General features: G+C 45.6%; 1 protein-coding gene across 1 annotated transcript in view; it reads left to right on the forward strand.

The window, feature by feature from the left end:
- Positions 1-110: 110 nt before the first annotated feature.
- Positions 111-14,434, forward strand: part of LOC137913735 (transcription initiation factor TFIID subunit 4-like) — a gene marked incomplete at its 5' end in the record, with an annotated part of 59,734 nt that continues 45,410 nt past the window's right edge. Inside the window, 9 exons of the mRNA XM_068757367.1 lie at positions 111-253; positions 4,780-4,782; positions 5,391-5,537; positions 7,080-7,232; positions 7,781-7,903; positions 8,232-8,321; positions 8,942-9,145; positions 12,453-12,528; positions 13,640-13,754. Coding sequence (XP_068613468.1) covers positions 111-253; positions 4,780-4,782; positions 5,391-5,537; positions 7,080-7,232; positions 7,781-7,903; positions 8,232-8,321; positions 8,942-9,145; positions 12,453-12,528; positions 13,640-13,754 — 1,054 coding nt within the window. The remainder of the gene's footprint in view (positions 254-4,779; positions 4,783-5,390; positions 5,538-7,079; positions 7,233-7,780; positions 7,904-8,231; positions 8,322-8,941; positions 9,146-12,452; positions 12,529-13,639; positions 13,755-14,434) is intronic.

Genomic DNA, 14,434 nt, shown 5'->3' on the forward strand with positions numbered 1-14,434 from the left:
AAGTCTGTGAATCTGCCATCTACATCCATATTATATCTCCATTTGGCTCAATGCTGACTGTAATTGCTGTTGTCAGTGTTTCCTGTAATGAGTGTCCTCTGATTCTCCAGGGATGGTGCTCATACGGACAGATTTGGGCCAGCTAGTGATGGTTCCTCAACAGGCATTGGCTCAAGCTCAGGCCCAGAACAGCGTCTCTCCGCGACCTGCCGCCCCCACCACAGCAGCAACTTTTAGAGTAACGACTCCACAGGTGAGAGGGACCGAACCCACATGACAGCTGCCCCAGTAGCAGCTGTGGGACTGTAGCACACATTTCTGCACCATGGTTGTGCTTTGTTTTACCAATTATCAGAAGACATGGCATTATGGTATAGTTTCTTCTTCCTAATGTGTTTATTTTTATGGTTAAAGTGACCCATTAAGTGACAATAACAACACTGTAGCAGCGAAGGATTGCCATCTGGATCAAATCCCTTTGTTGCCTGTTTGTGGAGACATTGGAACGCTGCGACATTTGTGAAGCCGGCTTGTGTGACGTGTCGGTGCAGGGGAGACACCGGGGCGAGTGCACTGGTCATTTTGCACAGATTTTCCCATCATTACCTCCACCGAGGCGGAGGTTATGTCATCGCTGGCGTTCGTCTGTCCGTCCATCTGTTGGCGAGAGAACTCAAAAAGTTCTGGATGCATTCTGATGACATTTTCAGGAAATGTTGGGAATGTTACCAGGACCAGAACATTCTTGAAAAGGGTTCCCTGTGGCCTCGCCAGCATCATTCTCTGACGAGTAATGGTGCTAAATGGTAAATGGACTGCACTTATATAGCGCTTTTCCACCGCTTAGCGGCGCTCAAAGCGCTTTACATTAGGCCTCACATTCACCAGTGGGCGGCTGCTACCGTGCAGGGCGCTGCCAGACCCACCAGGAGCAATTTGGGGTTCAGTGCCTCGCCCAAGGACACTTCGACACGCAGACAGTTAGAGCTGGGCTTCGAACCACCGACCTTCTGATCACTGGACGACCTACTCTACCAACTGAGCCACAGCCTCCCCATGCTCAGCAGAGAACCTAACTGGCGAGTCATTCCTTGTAGCCTCAGGTGGCTCCATTGACCTGTTCTTTGTAGTTAGAGACTGTTTTCGCACACGCGCGCACAGACGCACGCACACGCATTCTGTTAATTTTGTTTAGTAAAGTTAACTTAGGCGGTGAGAGTATTTATCTGCCTGTTGGACATGTCTGTGCGTTGATCTCCAGCCCCTGTAATCTACTTGTGGAAGTATCCTGGGCAAAACACTGAATCCAGATCTGCTCGGCGTTACTTGACCAGGATAAACCCGTGCCAGATCCACGGGGCAGATTGCAGGCAGCCACTGTGTGGCGACCTCAGCAGCTGAAAGAAAAATAACATTCAAACTTTCGTCAGCTGAACTTCAGAAAAGGATAACTTTAACATCGTCATAAAAAGACAAGAAGCAGCTAAATAAATCCATTCGTCGCATAATGCAAATGTCTAAAGGCAAGTTAGAAATATTTTAGCGGGACTGACTTGCTGACAGTGGCTTGAGATATGTTTAAGGCAGGATAATAAAAGTGTACAACTCATAGACTAATACTAAACACTTCTTATTGATTTTTCCCCTCGGAGGGCAATTTGGTTTACGGCAGCTACAGACCTAGGCCTAAGGACACAACGACAGTGTACACACGTGCCTGAGCTGGGAATCGAACCGCCAACCTCTCGAGCATAGGACGACCCTCTCAACCACTGCGCCACGATCACCCCTAGCCAGCCCGAGTTATTTAGTTCAATGCCTGAAGCTTAAGGTTTTCTGGCTGTCTGATGTTCTTCTTGGCCATGAGCTCCACGGATTATTCACAGTCGGGGGTCCAGCTAGCTGCTGGTCCCGCCCATCAGCTCCCATTCAGATTTAAGGCTAATCGAAAGGAATAATTGACCTTATTGCAGCCAGAGTCTGATGCCAGGTGTTCCTCGACTCCCTGGAAGTGATCAGCCTCACGGTGAGACCCTAAGTGGGATGTGATTAATGATAGTCTTTATTAATGGTAGTCTTTATTTTACGTATAGCTTAAACTGAGATTACAAAGTGATTTAATGTCTTAAAGCGCTGACAGGATTCCATGGGGTCCCCTCTTTAAAATTTAATGATCCACTGAGTCATTAATTGGAGTTTGCTTATTATCACCTGTGAATACATCACTCGTGTAAGAACCGGAGCTGATGCTGCTGGGCACGCAGCTTTGGAACCTAATTACTACTAATAATGTGGTTATCGCTAGATAATAATAGTGATATGTTTGTTTCTCTCTTAATGTCCTCATATAAAGTAAAGCAGCATTGTTCAGTTCACCACAGTGGGACAGCTGAAACAGCATCGGGAATATTTTTAAAATCAATTTACATATTCCATTATAACTGTATTGATTGGTCTTTAAAGTGTTTTAAAATAATACAACTATGACCGATGCAAAGCCAAAATTGTTCAGATGATTATTGTGGCATTCAAACGGCTCGTTGACCAACAATTTAAAAATACTAGACACTGAGTCATTACTCATTTATTTCATCTTTACCTCCACCGAGGCGTTTGTTTGTCTGTCTGTCTGTCTGTCTGTCTGTTCCTCAATATCTAGGTTGATTATTGACCACCGGTGTTTATGGAATTTGATAGCTGAATGTACAATAGTGGTAGTAGTAATAGTAGTAGTAGTAGTAATAGTAGTGATCCTTTATCTGTCTGTTAGCAAGCAATGCTATGTTGAAGAGGCCTCCTGTAGCTCTCAGGGGTCCGTTCACCAGATCGCCAGCTGTGAGGACAAAAGACAGACACTAGATGGCGGCATTTAATTGTCTTTCATTACAGCTGCAGTCTGGTTCTGTTTGTGCTTTCATTCCTGAACCCGCTTCCTCCTATTCTCCCTGTTCGAAACTCAGTACTCAGACACGTATCCGTCCTCTACTACTGTTAGTATCAGTATCAGTCTGTGAAAGCAAAAAGGAAAAATAGCAAACATAATTAATGGTAGTAGCTTAGAACTCCCAGGCCCAGCGGTGAATCTTTATCATCTCAGCTACACATACGTGGTCGTTGCAGAGCTAAAATAAAAGTTACCACGCAGCATCTGAGAAAAGACTAGTCCTGTGACAAAAATACATCTGTTGGATTATGAATTTTTACTTGGACCCAATCCAAATTCTGCGGCCAAATAAATATTAAAATATCAGGTTTGTTTTCCCTCCTGATGATTATTTCACGGATTGAGAATATAGAAAAATAGAAAATGTATAGCAGCGTGCTACGGTTGGTATACCATGCTGTTTGTGATCACTATATAGTGCTACATTTCCGGCCAGTACTGATACTCGTTTCTGTCCAAGTAATTGATTTTAGAAGCGAGATAAAGTAATCTCCTGACTGAAGGAACACTCCAAACGCTGTTGCTCCTGTGGTGGGTGTAGAACTTAGCCCGGACAGAAGTCCACATCAGTTCCTTAACAGCAGCCCCTTCCTGCTTCTAGCGCTAATGCTCATCCGATCTGCATCCATCCTGATAGGAAAGCCGCTCAAAAGAGAGTCGCAGATTGTCGTTGCCTCTCGCAGCCACGCTGATGACAAGTTAACGGGTTGCGGCGTTGCCGTCTCGACAGGAGAAGCAGGAGTAGAGAAATGAAAGGGAATGGTGTTTATTCCCAGAGCTCCACCTCTCCGTCGGCCTGTCACTCTCACCATGACCCCTGAGGGGAGAAGCGGAAGGCATCCTGAGCTTCCTTCCTTCCATACCTGTTCAATCATTCATCATCCAACTGCCTGATTATTTTAAAACCTAACAAGGCTTTGGTTCTTCACTGCGTTTGTGTGTCTGTGAGTGTGTTTGAGATGGAAAGAGAGCGAGCAGGAGACAGGCGTTGCTAGCGGTGGGATGCACCCCGCGGCTCCTATCAGCCCCCCCCCCCCCCTTACCCATAACACCTCCTCCCATTCTTCATATGCTCACTTCTCCTCAGTACAACTCTTTGGCATCCTATTAAACTTTGTTGGAGAAGAACCCCCCCCCCCCCTTCCTCCTCCTCCTCCTCCCCCTCCCAGCCTCGCTTATCCTACTTATTCTCCTCCACTCTTTTCTTTGCCTCTTGTCTTCTGTCCTTGGCAGGGTTGCGTGTCTGCTCGTGGGTTTTCCTTTGTGTGCAAGTGGAGTTTGTTACGTGTGTGTGAGTGTGTGTGCCTGTTTTCCCTGCTGCCTGTTAGTGTTTCTCAGGCGTGTGCGTGTGAATGCTCTGGCCTTTCTTTGAATGGAAGGCGGCGTGCCAGTGGTCAGGGCACAGGTACCCCCCCCCCCCCCTGGGTTGCATTGGCCCGTAGCCGATAGCACATTGTGCTGTAATCAACACAACTGTTAAATAATTTGCCCACAAATCTGCATGATTGCCTATAATGGTCCTGTGGGTTGAATAAAAAAAATAAAAAATGCTGCCTGCCAGTCCACTTTTTATCTACTGTGGGTTTTATTTGTTTTTCAACCTGATACAGCACCTCTCAGTACGCAGGCAGAGATGGACTGTAAAATACAAACATCGCACCTAAAATCAACAACACCTCACTTATTATCTCCCTGAACGACGGTTCGAGGAGGTGAATAATGTTCAACCTCTTTTCTTTTTTTTAAACATGTGATCCAGATTGCAATCCAGATCTGTTCAGGTTGTTCCGGTCTTCCGTACGCTGCTGTTGGTGGAGCTGTGAGTGCTCATTTAGCAGGTAGAATATAAGCATCTCTCTCTGGCTTGGACCAGAGTTTTATATTTCTGTCCTGTGTGCTACTGCAGATCTGAGTGTGCAACTCTTCTTGAACCAGTGTCTCCAAACATCACTCAACATTCAATGGCACCATGTACCACTTAGGGTCATTTAATCCTTAATGTGATATATATATATATATATTTTCACACCTTCTGCACTTGAGGCAGAAAAAGAAGAGGCAGAATCTTCCCTGCCATTAGCTCCTCTGTAGATAAATGGCGTGTGATGTTGCCTGTTTTGCACTCCGATCCTCTGCTATGTGACCAAAGGAGCTCCTCCCTGCTTTCGGCTCCACCAACATGCTGCCGTCTTCCATCTGTCCTGCTGTCATGACCTTTACTCGTCTGTCTTCGAGGCACGCCACTGCTCTTTTCTTCCTCCGCTGCTCTGTCTCTCGTCATGCTGCCCATATCTTTCTTTGTCCTGAGTTCATGTTCTCGTCAGTCTTTTTGTCACATTTCACCATAGACGTTCTTTATCTCCTCACCTGTCCTCTCTCATGTCTTTATGTGCTCTTGTTCTTCTTCTCTCTGCCTCTGTGTGTCGTGGTCTTTTCTTTCCTACAGTCTCCTGTGACCGCTCAGACCACCAGGCAGTGTCCTCTGACCCCGGCCAAGATGCTGCCGTCTGCTTCTCCCACTCCTTCCAGCCCTGTCCTCCAGACTTCCTCTTCTTCCTCTACTTCGTCCTCCTCCTGTCCTGCACTCCGCCCAGTGAGACAATCCTCCTTTCATTCAGTCCTCGGCCTCACTTTTTCCTCTGGCATCCCTGATGGGTCGTGCCAAGACATGGTTCTGTGGCTCTGTAGTAGACATATAATACAGAGTAGCATGTGAACCTTGGTTGGTGTCTGAGTGGGGATAGGAGTGAGACCTGGTGTGGAGTGAGGCCGCGATGAGCTGGCGTCTCATCCTGTGCGCCGCCTTTCGCCCGTGGTCAGCTTTGATAGGCTCCAGCAGGCCGGTGACCTGCAAGGTGGATAAGCAGCTGTAGAGAAAATGTCTACAGTATAATGGATGGATAGATGAAATGCGATATCTTATCAAAGCACAAGAAGGAGCAATCTTATTTTATTATAGTTGAGGTTTTTAACTTTCCTGAGCCTTTACGTGTTGCAGCCAGATAAAATATAGAAAAGAGGAGGAATAAGATAATATTAATAATGAAAATCACACACATTTTTCTGCTCAATGTACCCACAAAATGGAAGGGCCATTTATTTTTAGATATACTGTAATGTTAGAAAGTTTGCAGAGAAAATGTGGAAATAAAAAATGATTTCCACCAACGGAAACAAGTAGGACTGGCAGGCATCGCTGCCCTGTGCTGCAAGCTGGCACTGGTGGAGATCATATTTTAAGCTAATCTATTTTATTTATGAGGCCCCGGAGGCTCTGATCAGACAGTTTTTCCTATCCCAATACTGTGTGTTCAGATTGTATCTGGATCCAGTTGAGACGCAGTGGCAGCGCACATTTTATTTTTCTTATTATGCGTTCACATTTTGCAGAAGAGGAAATGTGCAGTGTGTTGTATACTTGTGTTTGGAGTAGGGGGCCACTGTGGCTCTTCATCGTGATCTTTCCTCTGGGTTCTGGAGATTTGTCATCTTGCAAATGCAGATATGAATGTATATAGGCTCTCTTTACTGTATGAAGGCTTCCCATATGTTGACGTCCATTTGGCCTTGCCCCAATCCATATGTGACTTAAGCAACTGGAGACTAACATGTCCTGTCTGTGTATTGGGAGCGTTCACACCTGTGTTTAGAACTGTCCAATTGTGATTTCATCACGTGAAATGCATTTTATCGCCAAGTGTGAACAGGCCCCGAGAGATTTGGAAGAGGTGATGAGGGCTTTGGAGTGAGAGACTGCTGATGGCAACTTATCTGTTGGGCTTTGTGTTTTAGATGTGAGATATTTTCTGGTCATTCATCCCCTCATTTCGCTACTAGAAAGCACACAATTGATGGCTAATGTTTGGCGTGACCAGGGAAAAGAACCATTGATGTGTGGTTTTCCTTATCAAGTAGGTGACCATCAAGAAAAGCTGTGATGGCTTTGCATCTTTTCTAGCCTGCAGCTTGTCACCACCTTCCCTTCCTCCTCCTTGTCTGTTAAGCAATGTCCACTGAAGTCAGGACACCGGATGTGACAGGAGCGCTGTGGCGCCTGCCTCCTGTTCTCTTTGGCCTTGCTGCAAGCGAGGCGTCACGTCCTGTTTATCTCCCTGTCTTCTTCTTGCTCTTCCAGAAGGGCCCCGTGGCACCGGCCGTGGCTGTGACGGCTCCACAGCCGGCCCCTGTGGTTATTGCCCCCCAGGCCCTCGCACAGACTGCCTCCCAGCCAGCGCAGCCTCCGCAGACGGGCATTTCCACTACACCCGGAGCTCCTATCGTGGCCCAGGTTCTGTTGTCTGTGCACCCCCCCCCCCCCACACACACATCCTTCCCCCTGCATCATCCACATGCCACCCTCAAGGGCATAGCCACTGTCACAGCTGCCAGCAGCATGGCTGTGTCAGAAGCTCAGCCTCGGACCCACAGCATCACACAGCTGGATGGGTACAGAGGCTCTCACACAAGTACTGACCAGCCGAGGATGGACAGACATCAAGGCAAAGACACAACATTCATTTAAGGACATGTAGATTCAGCAAGAAATGCAAGCTAACCTTTCTGTAGCTCATACAGATGCAGAATCTCACTGCTTTCTGTGTTTAGACGCCAGTACTTCCAGACGTTATTATTATTATTATTATGATGATGATGCTGCACCAAAGGTACCAGTAAATCCTAAATGGTGTGTTTAAATGAAGGTCCGACATTTGCAGTCTATCTTACAGCAATATTAAAAAAACCCTCAAAACCCTACACATAAAGTCTTAAGACCTTTAATGTCATCCGATGCACAGATGCTAAATGTTGTCTGTTTTTTGTTTTTCACTTTTACAGGAAATGCAAGAGAATGTGAAGAAGTGCAAGAATTTCCTGGCCACTCTTATCAAGCTGGCGTCTCATAATTCTCCTTCCCCTGAGACTTCGAAGAATGTCAAGTCTCTGGTCCAGGACCTGCTGGTGAGCTACCAAACCAAATGAGCACATTTCATACAGACATCATGGAAGTATTGCGCTTGTACAGTAAATTAAGTCACACACACTACCGTGTCAGGCGGGAGGAGGCCTTGGTGAAGACCTAGGACAAGCTGGAGAGACTATGTCTCTCGGCTGGCCTGGGAATGCCTTTTCTGTCTTTCATTTACACACAAATGAGCTCCAACCTAAGGTGCCCGGATGGGAACCGAGCATCATCATCGATCGCGGCAATGGAACCTCATATTGTCTTAAAATCACCATCACACTTGAACTGTCTGTCTTTTCTTGTCTTTTACCTTTAACCCAACAGGATGCCAAGATAGACCCGGAAGAGTTCACCAGTCGCCTGCAGGCTGAGCTCAAGTCATCTCCGCAGCCTTATCTGGTGCCGTTTCTCAAGGTGTGGGTCCTTCTTATAAAGTTTTTTTTGTCTTGAACAGCAAGATTCGTCATTTAACCTGCCTCCTCTTGTGGTTTAAAAAAAAAACGTACCCACAAAGTAGACCTTTTTCTGACACCAGAGCCGTGATGGCAAAGCTCGACAGACAGACACACACACACACACACACACACACACACACCCCTCTGGCCTTATGTCTGACTGTGTGTGACAGTGGCCCCCGCAGTCGTCCCTGCCGGTAACCGTGATGAGCGTCACATCAAAGACTCCCAACCCGGCCACAAACACATGTTGTCATGCAATCTTCGGTCGCTTACGTAAAATAAAATCTGTCTGAAATAGTCTGTATGGAGCAACATCAGCTATCAGACGTGACCCAAGTACGCTGCATCCATTAACATTCTGTAGGTTGGCTCTCCTGAAATCTGATTAAATTCACTGTAAAGGTGAGCGTCAACTTCATAAAGTACAAAACACAGGAACTGTTGTTCCTTTAGAATGCTTGTGACCCTGTTTTTCCTGATAATGTCGAGCTACATTAGCTAACGACCACAGCAGTTGTGTACTTGTCTGGTTTGGTCGCTGACAACAAACTGTGGCCCCTTTTTGACCGTCAACAGAAGAGCCTCCCGGCCCTGAGGCTGTCTTTGTTGAACAGTCAGCACTTCTTGATCCCGCCTCAGCAGCAGGGAGTCAAACCAGCACCCGGCGGCACCCCTCCTGCCATGGTGACCGGGCCTGCTGCCCGAATACACCACCCTAACAGCGTCAGCACCGCTTCCGGAGCGCTGCCTCCCGGGACTCTGGGACATGCAGCTGCTGTGGTATGTATACATGTGTGAGTGGACCAGCTGGGCCAGACCCCAGTGGAGACATTTTTGCAGTTCACATTGGAACTGAGTTGACCTCTGTTACTGTTACACTAGACGTGTGTATGCGCAGACAATCTGTATGTGAGGTGTGTGAGAAAGGAGAGATGAAGAGTCATAGAGGTCAGGTAATAGATGTGACAAATATTTACCCGCAATATTTCTACATTCAATAGAGAAGTGCTGAATGTGATGGATGCAGACCTGCAGGCTTTGGTGTCGATGTGTGTGTGTGTGTGTGTGTGTGTGTGTTAGTAGATTCTAAACAAGCCTGAATCCTTTGGCTGAAGAGAGTCACGCTGCCTTGGCTGGAAGTCACGCAGCCCATCGTGAGTTCGATTCACAGTCAGCTGACAAAACGGGATCGTTGTAAGAACATACTGTCAAATCTCCATGAAGCCACTCGGTATAGATGAGAATCTACAGCCATAGGCCTGGATATTCACACCCTGGGTAGGACCCGTCCCGCTGGCAACTGGTCAGACCAGATGGTGGGCAAAGATTTGGTTGAAGGGCACGTCGTTGATTATTGCAACGGCTCAGAGATGAGAGATGATTTATTTGAGTTCAACCAACAACATTTTTTACTTGCTATTAAGTATGATAATTAAATGGATAGTTTAATCTAAATGCCCACACACAAGAATTAAACCCCTCTGGTTAAAGAAGCTCTGTCAGTGCATCTTTAATTGATTTATTTATTCACCCAGGATGGCCTCCTTGTCATAAAGTCAAAAAGGGAACATTTCAGTTGATCCAGAAAATCACATTGTGTCGTCCGTCTTTGGTGATTTTGTCTCTTTAGACGTATTTTTTTCTTTTCTTATTTTCTTATTTGTCTGACTGTCTTTGTTTGACACTGTAAAGTGTTCCTGAAAATGTAATGATTGTCAAAAAGCATATTGGAGACATCTTTGCTGAGGATTGTTGCACGCTGTGTGCAAATCAAAGATCTTTTAGTCCCCCCCTGGCATTTGAATATGTAGTTCATGCAGTGATATCGAGGATATGCATCTAAAACAAGTCCAACTAACCTGCAGGGTTCTGAACTAGTCTACCTCTCGGCGGATTCACATCATCATGTCGGCGACCGGATGAAGCTGCTGCACACATTCTGAAATGAATGCATTCATGCGGAGCACAGCCGTCTATTGATGGGTCAAGTGAGGTCAGACTGAGATTCGTCCAGGCAGCTAGAGGGTTCTGTCTTTTGCTCACTGTCCCACCTTCCTTCCCTCTTTTAACGCACCATTTTTCACACTCTTTTTTTCTCTCTATGTTCCTTCCTCTTCTCCGTCTGCTCTCTTATTTTCTTTCTGGTTTCTCTCCCTGTATCACGCTCTCATCTCCCCCTCTTTCGCTTACTGCCCGCCTACTGGTAAAGGGTGAAGCGAGGTAACTAGGTCAGCCCCAGGTCAATTTTAAAGCAATGTGGCGGCCGCAGTCTATGTCCAGAACATGCCTCTGGTCTCTCTCTCTCTGGCACTCGCTCTCTCTCTCTCTCTCTCTCTCTCTCTCACACACACACACACAGATGCATAAACACCAGCATAAGCTCTCACACAAAACATTAGTAAGAAATGATTGCCCCTGGCACATGAAAAGTCTAAAACCAGACATGTAGTGGAATTAGGCTAAGAAAGATCTGCTCCTACCACAGCAGCATTTCTCACGATAATGCCAAATATTACATGTAATTGTAATGAAAGCAGACTGTTTTTAAAGATATGAACTTCCGTGAAGTTTCTTTTGCGACGCTGATCCCAGACGAGTGTGTGTGTGTGTGTGGGGGGGGGGGGGGGGGGGGGGGGGGGGCTAATCATTCACTAAAGACTGAAATAATTGATTACACCTTTATGATAGCAATTGAAAACATTACAAAGACAATGATCACAATTTCCAAGGTTCAATTAGAAGTTACAGTTGCCTGAAAGGATACAAAGTGAGTTCAATGTAAATACAGCTTGTTTATTTTATGTGACCGATGGCACAAATGATCGTCTTTTTTATTTACATTTTTATATTTCACCACAGCTGATTATCAATCAGTGTTGAGCTGCAGTGTGTGTGTGTGTGTGTGTGCGCACTGTCACAATGCGTGTTAAGACATTTAGTCTGATTTCAAACTTTCTACCTGACTCTTCTTTCCTCCTAACTGCGTCACTGGCAGGCCCAGAGGTGCCTGCTGAATGTATTTTCTTCTCTTTCCTCCCACTCTCACAGGCCCCTGCAGTGGATCTCTGGGAAAAATGGCCTCTGTCTTTTTTCCGTAGCTTGAACAGTAATATAGCATGTGTCAGGGAATGGAAAACAAGGCTAAAAAATATGCAGCGAGAAGCAAACTGGTAGAAATGTATGGCTGAGCCTGAGGCTCGGCCTGTGGCTGCTTCCAAGGAAGGAAGTGACTCTAATAGCCCACCACAGCCCCCCTGCGCCTGCTTCTTATTCTACCACTACTACTTCTTCTAAACTACTTTTTCCACTGCAGCCTTGTGCGGTTTTGACTTTTTATTGCCTTATCTGAATCAAATGTAGGTCACATACATTGACAGAAATCTACTCTCCTTGTGCGTTTAAGTAGATCTTAATATGTTTGTTACAATTTGTTGGGCTAATTGCAGTAAAAATAATCTGTTCTGCATCTTTCCCTCTGTAATATTGTGATATTTGTAATATGTTACAGTAGAATAGAAATCAGTGCACAAAAGTCAAGTGGCTCTCAGCCAGCTTGCCTGCATCATTTCTGGCAACTTAGTTTGAAGGAGGAGCTGAAGTTGATTTCTTCCTGAACAATTTCCCTTTGGGATTGTGCAAAAGTGTAAAAAAAAAAAAAACAGGATGCATCTTGATACTTTTGAATCTCCTCTTATCTCTTGAAATTTGTTTAATTCTCATGGTTTCTTGAAATGCCAAAATGTGAAAGTTGAATGCATCATCAGGGATGAACCAAGATCTTAGGATGTTAATACAGCAGTAAAGAAAATAGTATTCAGGCCGCAAGACTGGTGGCAGGTGCTATAATTTTGATATATTTGAGTAATTATATAATTTTTAATGTACAGACATATTGTTTACTGGTATTATACGGATGCTTTTACAGGAAAACACTGTTTTAAGGAAGTTTGCATGTTGGATAAGCCGTATTTAAGGCAAAATCAGCATTTCTGTAAGAGGACACATTCTGAAAATCAAAGAACATAACACTCCAGTTACCCAGATCAGGAAACCCCAGCCATTCATTCATTGTTTTTTGCTTCCTCAGGGTATGAAGACAGCATCTGCTGTCAGTGGCCAGGTCCGGATGCCCATGATGATCACACAGTCTGTCAGAGCACAAGGTGAGGACATTTAGCAGCCAATTCTGGCTGAATCACATGTACTGCATCTTGAGTTTTTAGTATATTTAAGGCATTATTTTGTTTTTGTGACTCAGAAAAAGATTTTTTGAAATGTGCACGCTCAAGTAAGTTCAAGCAAAAGATTGATAAAAGTTCTGAAAATGTACATTTTAGTGTTCTATCTTTGATTAAATGCCCACACTTTTCATCTGCTTCTAGACTCCACATTTGATTTCTGCTCGTAAGCCTCTGCCAGGTACTTCAGGATGGCAAAACTTCAGTCTGACATTGTCTTGAAATAAAGAGCTGGTGAAATCTGTTAAACGAAGATAACCTTTAGTGAAACAGAATATGTTCTCTCAGTAGGATCTAAGACGTGTAAACAGAGCCACAGAGAAAACAGGTATTTTTTTCCTTTCTGGTTATAAAGCGTTCTCAAACATTTGCAGCGCTGCTTACTCACACTGATTCACAAACACTCTTCCCACAGAAGCCCACAAATATCGCCCAAACACCAATCGGGTGTGACGCTCCCCTAAGAGAGCTGTGTGCTCTCAGGTGGTGTGTGTAACTTGCGTACGTGTATGTACCGGTACCCGTTTTTTGCTTGTGTATGACTGCGTGTGTGCGCGTATGATCGGAGGTGCATACAAATTTGATCTGCCCCCCTTCCCAAGATTGCCTGCAGTAAAAGATCTGTAGGTTGTTTTATGCCCATAAATTGGAATGCGGGGATATTTCTAAAAATACTTTTCTGTGCCTCTTGGCTAGGAACATGCCTGTTAAAATCAAGTTTAAATTCACTCTGGCAGTCCTTGTGCCTCTCTGGAAAACGTATCTCGGAGCAGGATGCGGTTTAAGAATGTAACGAGAGCCGGTGAAGCGCAGTGATATTGACAGAGTGACGCTTTCCGCACCAACCTGGGGAGAGCGGCAGTATGGCTCCCCTCCCAGCCCCCTCCATCTACCCCGGAGAGGATGACAGTCACAGTTGAAGGTAGTCGTCAGGCAGGAGGATATTTGACGCAGATAGAAAGGGACACTTCAATGATAACATTACTCCTTCCTGTTTTGTTTATAGTGCTTTCTTTTTTTCTTATTTGATTAACAGGCACAATGGGGAAGGGAGCCTGCATCCAAGCAGGCAAAAGTCCCATGGGCCTTACTGTGCAGATCTCTGGGAATCAGAAAAACAAGCTCAATGACCCAGGAGGCGGCTCTTTCAGGTACGTCTCCCCAGCACTGCCGCTTGCCTGCTGTTGCTGGCATCCATCACATGGGGGTAGCATTTCACCAGGATTCCTCCAATGACTACAGGCTACACTCTGAGCTAAGGCTAGGAATGTTTATCCCAGTTGCTTGGCTGGCCACCTGGCTGCCTGCCTTCCCGGCTGCCGGGCTGGTTGATCGTTGGCCCTCTTTCTCTCTGCGCCCACCACATAGCAACACGCTGCCAGCCAATAGATCACCCTCACGATCGCCCTCCTTGTGTCAGTGTCACAACTCATCGGCGGGATTAGAAATGAGCCAAAGCTTAATTTAGAAATGCGGTAATTGTGTCCAGATGGTTGGAATTTCTGGATGTGGTTCTGAAAATACCTTTTGGTTAAATCAAACAAACGGTATCCAGCCTGGAGCTTTGCTCTGTCTCTCTGGTCTTGTCTCTGCTTCAGCTCGGCTTTTGTCTCAAAACATAAAAGGTTCATCGCCCACATGCTGGCCTTTGTGGTCTATGTTTTGTGTATTTGTGCTTGTCAGTGTATCCGAAGCGTATACATACCAGTGCGTATGTTCATGTTTGCACATTTTCCTCGATCTGTACGTGTTTGTTTGTGTCCCTGTTTGGGTGCACGTGAGCACATGTGTGTATAGCCTTAAAAATAGGAGAGAATTGTTTATGAGTGTG

This window comes from Brachionichthys hirsutus, unplaced genomic scaffold, assembly GCF_040956055.1.
Source record: "Brachionichthys hirsutus isolate HB-005 unplaced genomic scaffold, CSIRO-AGI_Bhir_v1 contig_197, whole genome shotgun sequence".
Taxonomy (NCBI): domain Eukaryota; kingdom Metazoa; phylum Chordata; class Actinopteri; order Lophiiformes; family Brachionichthyidae; genus Brachionichthys; species Brachionichthys hirsutus.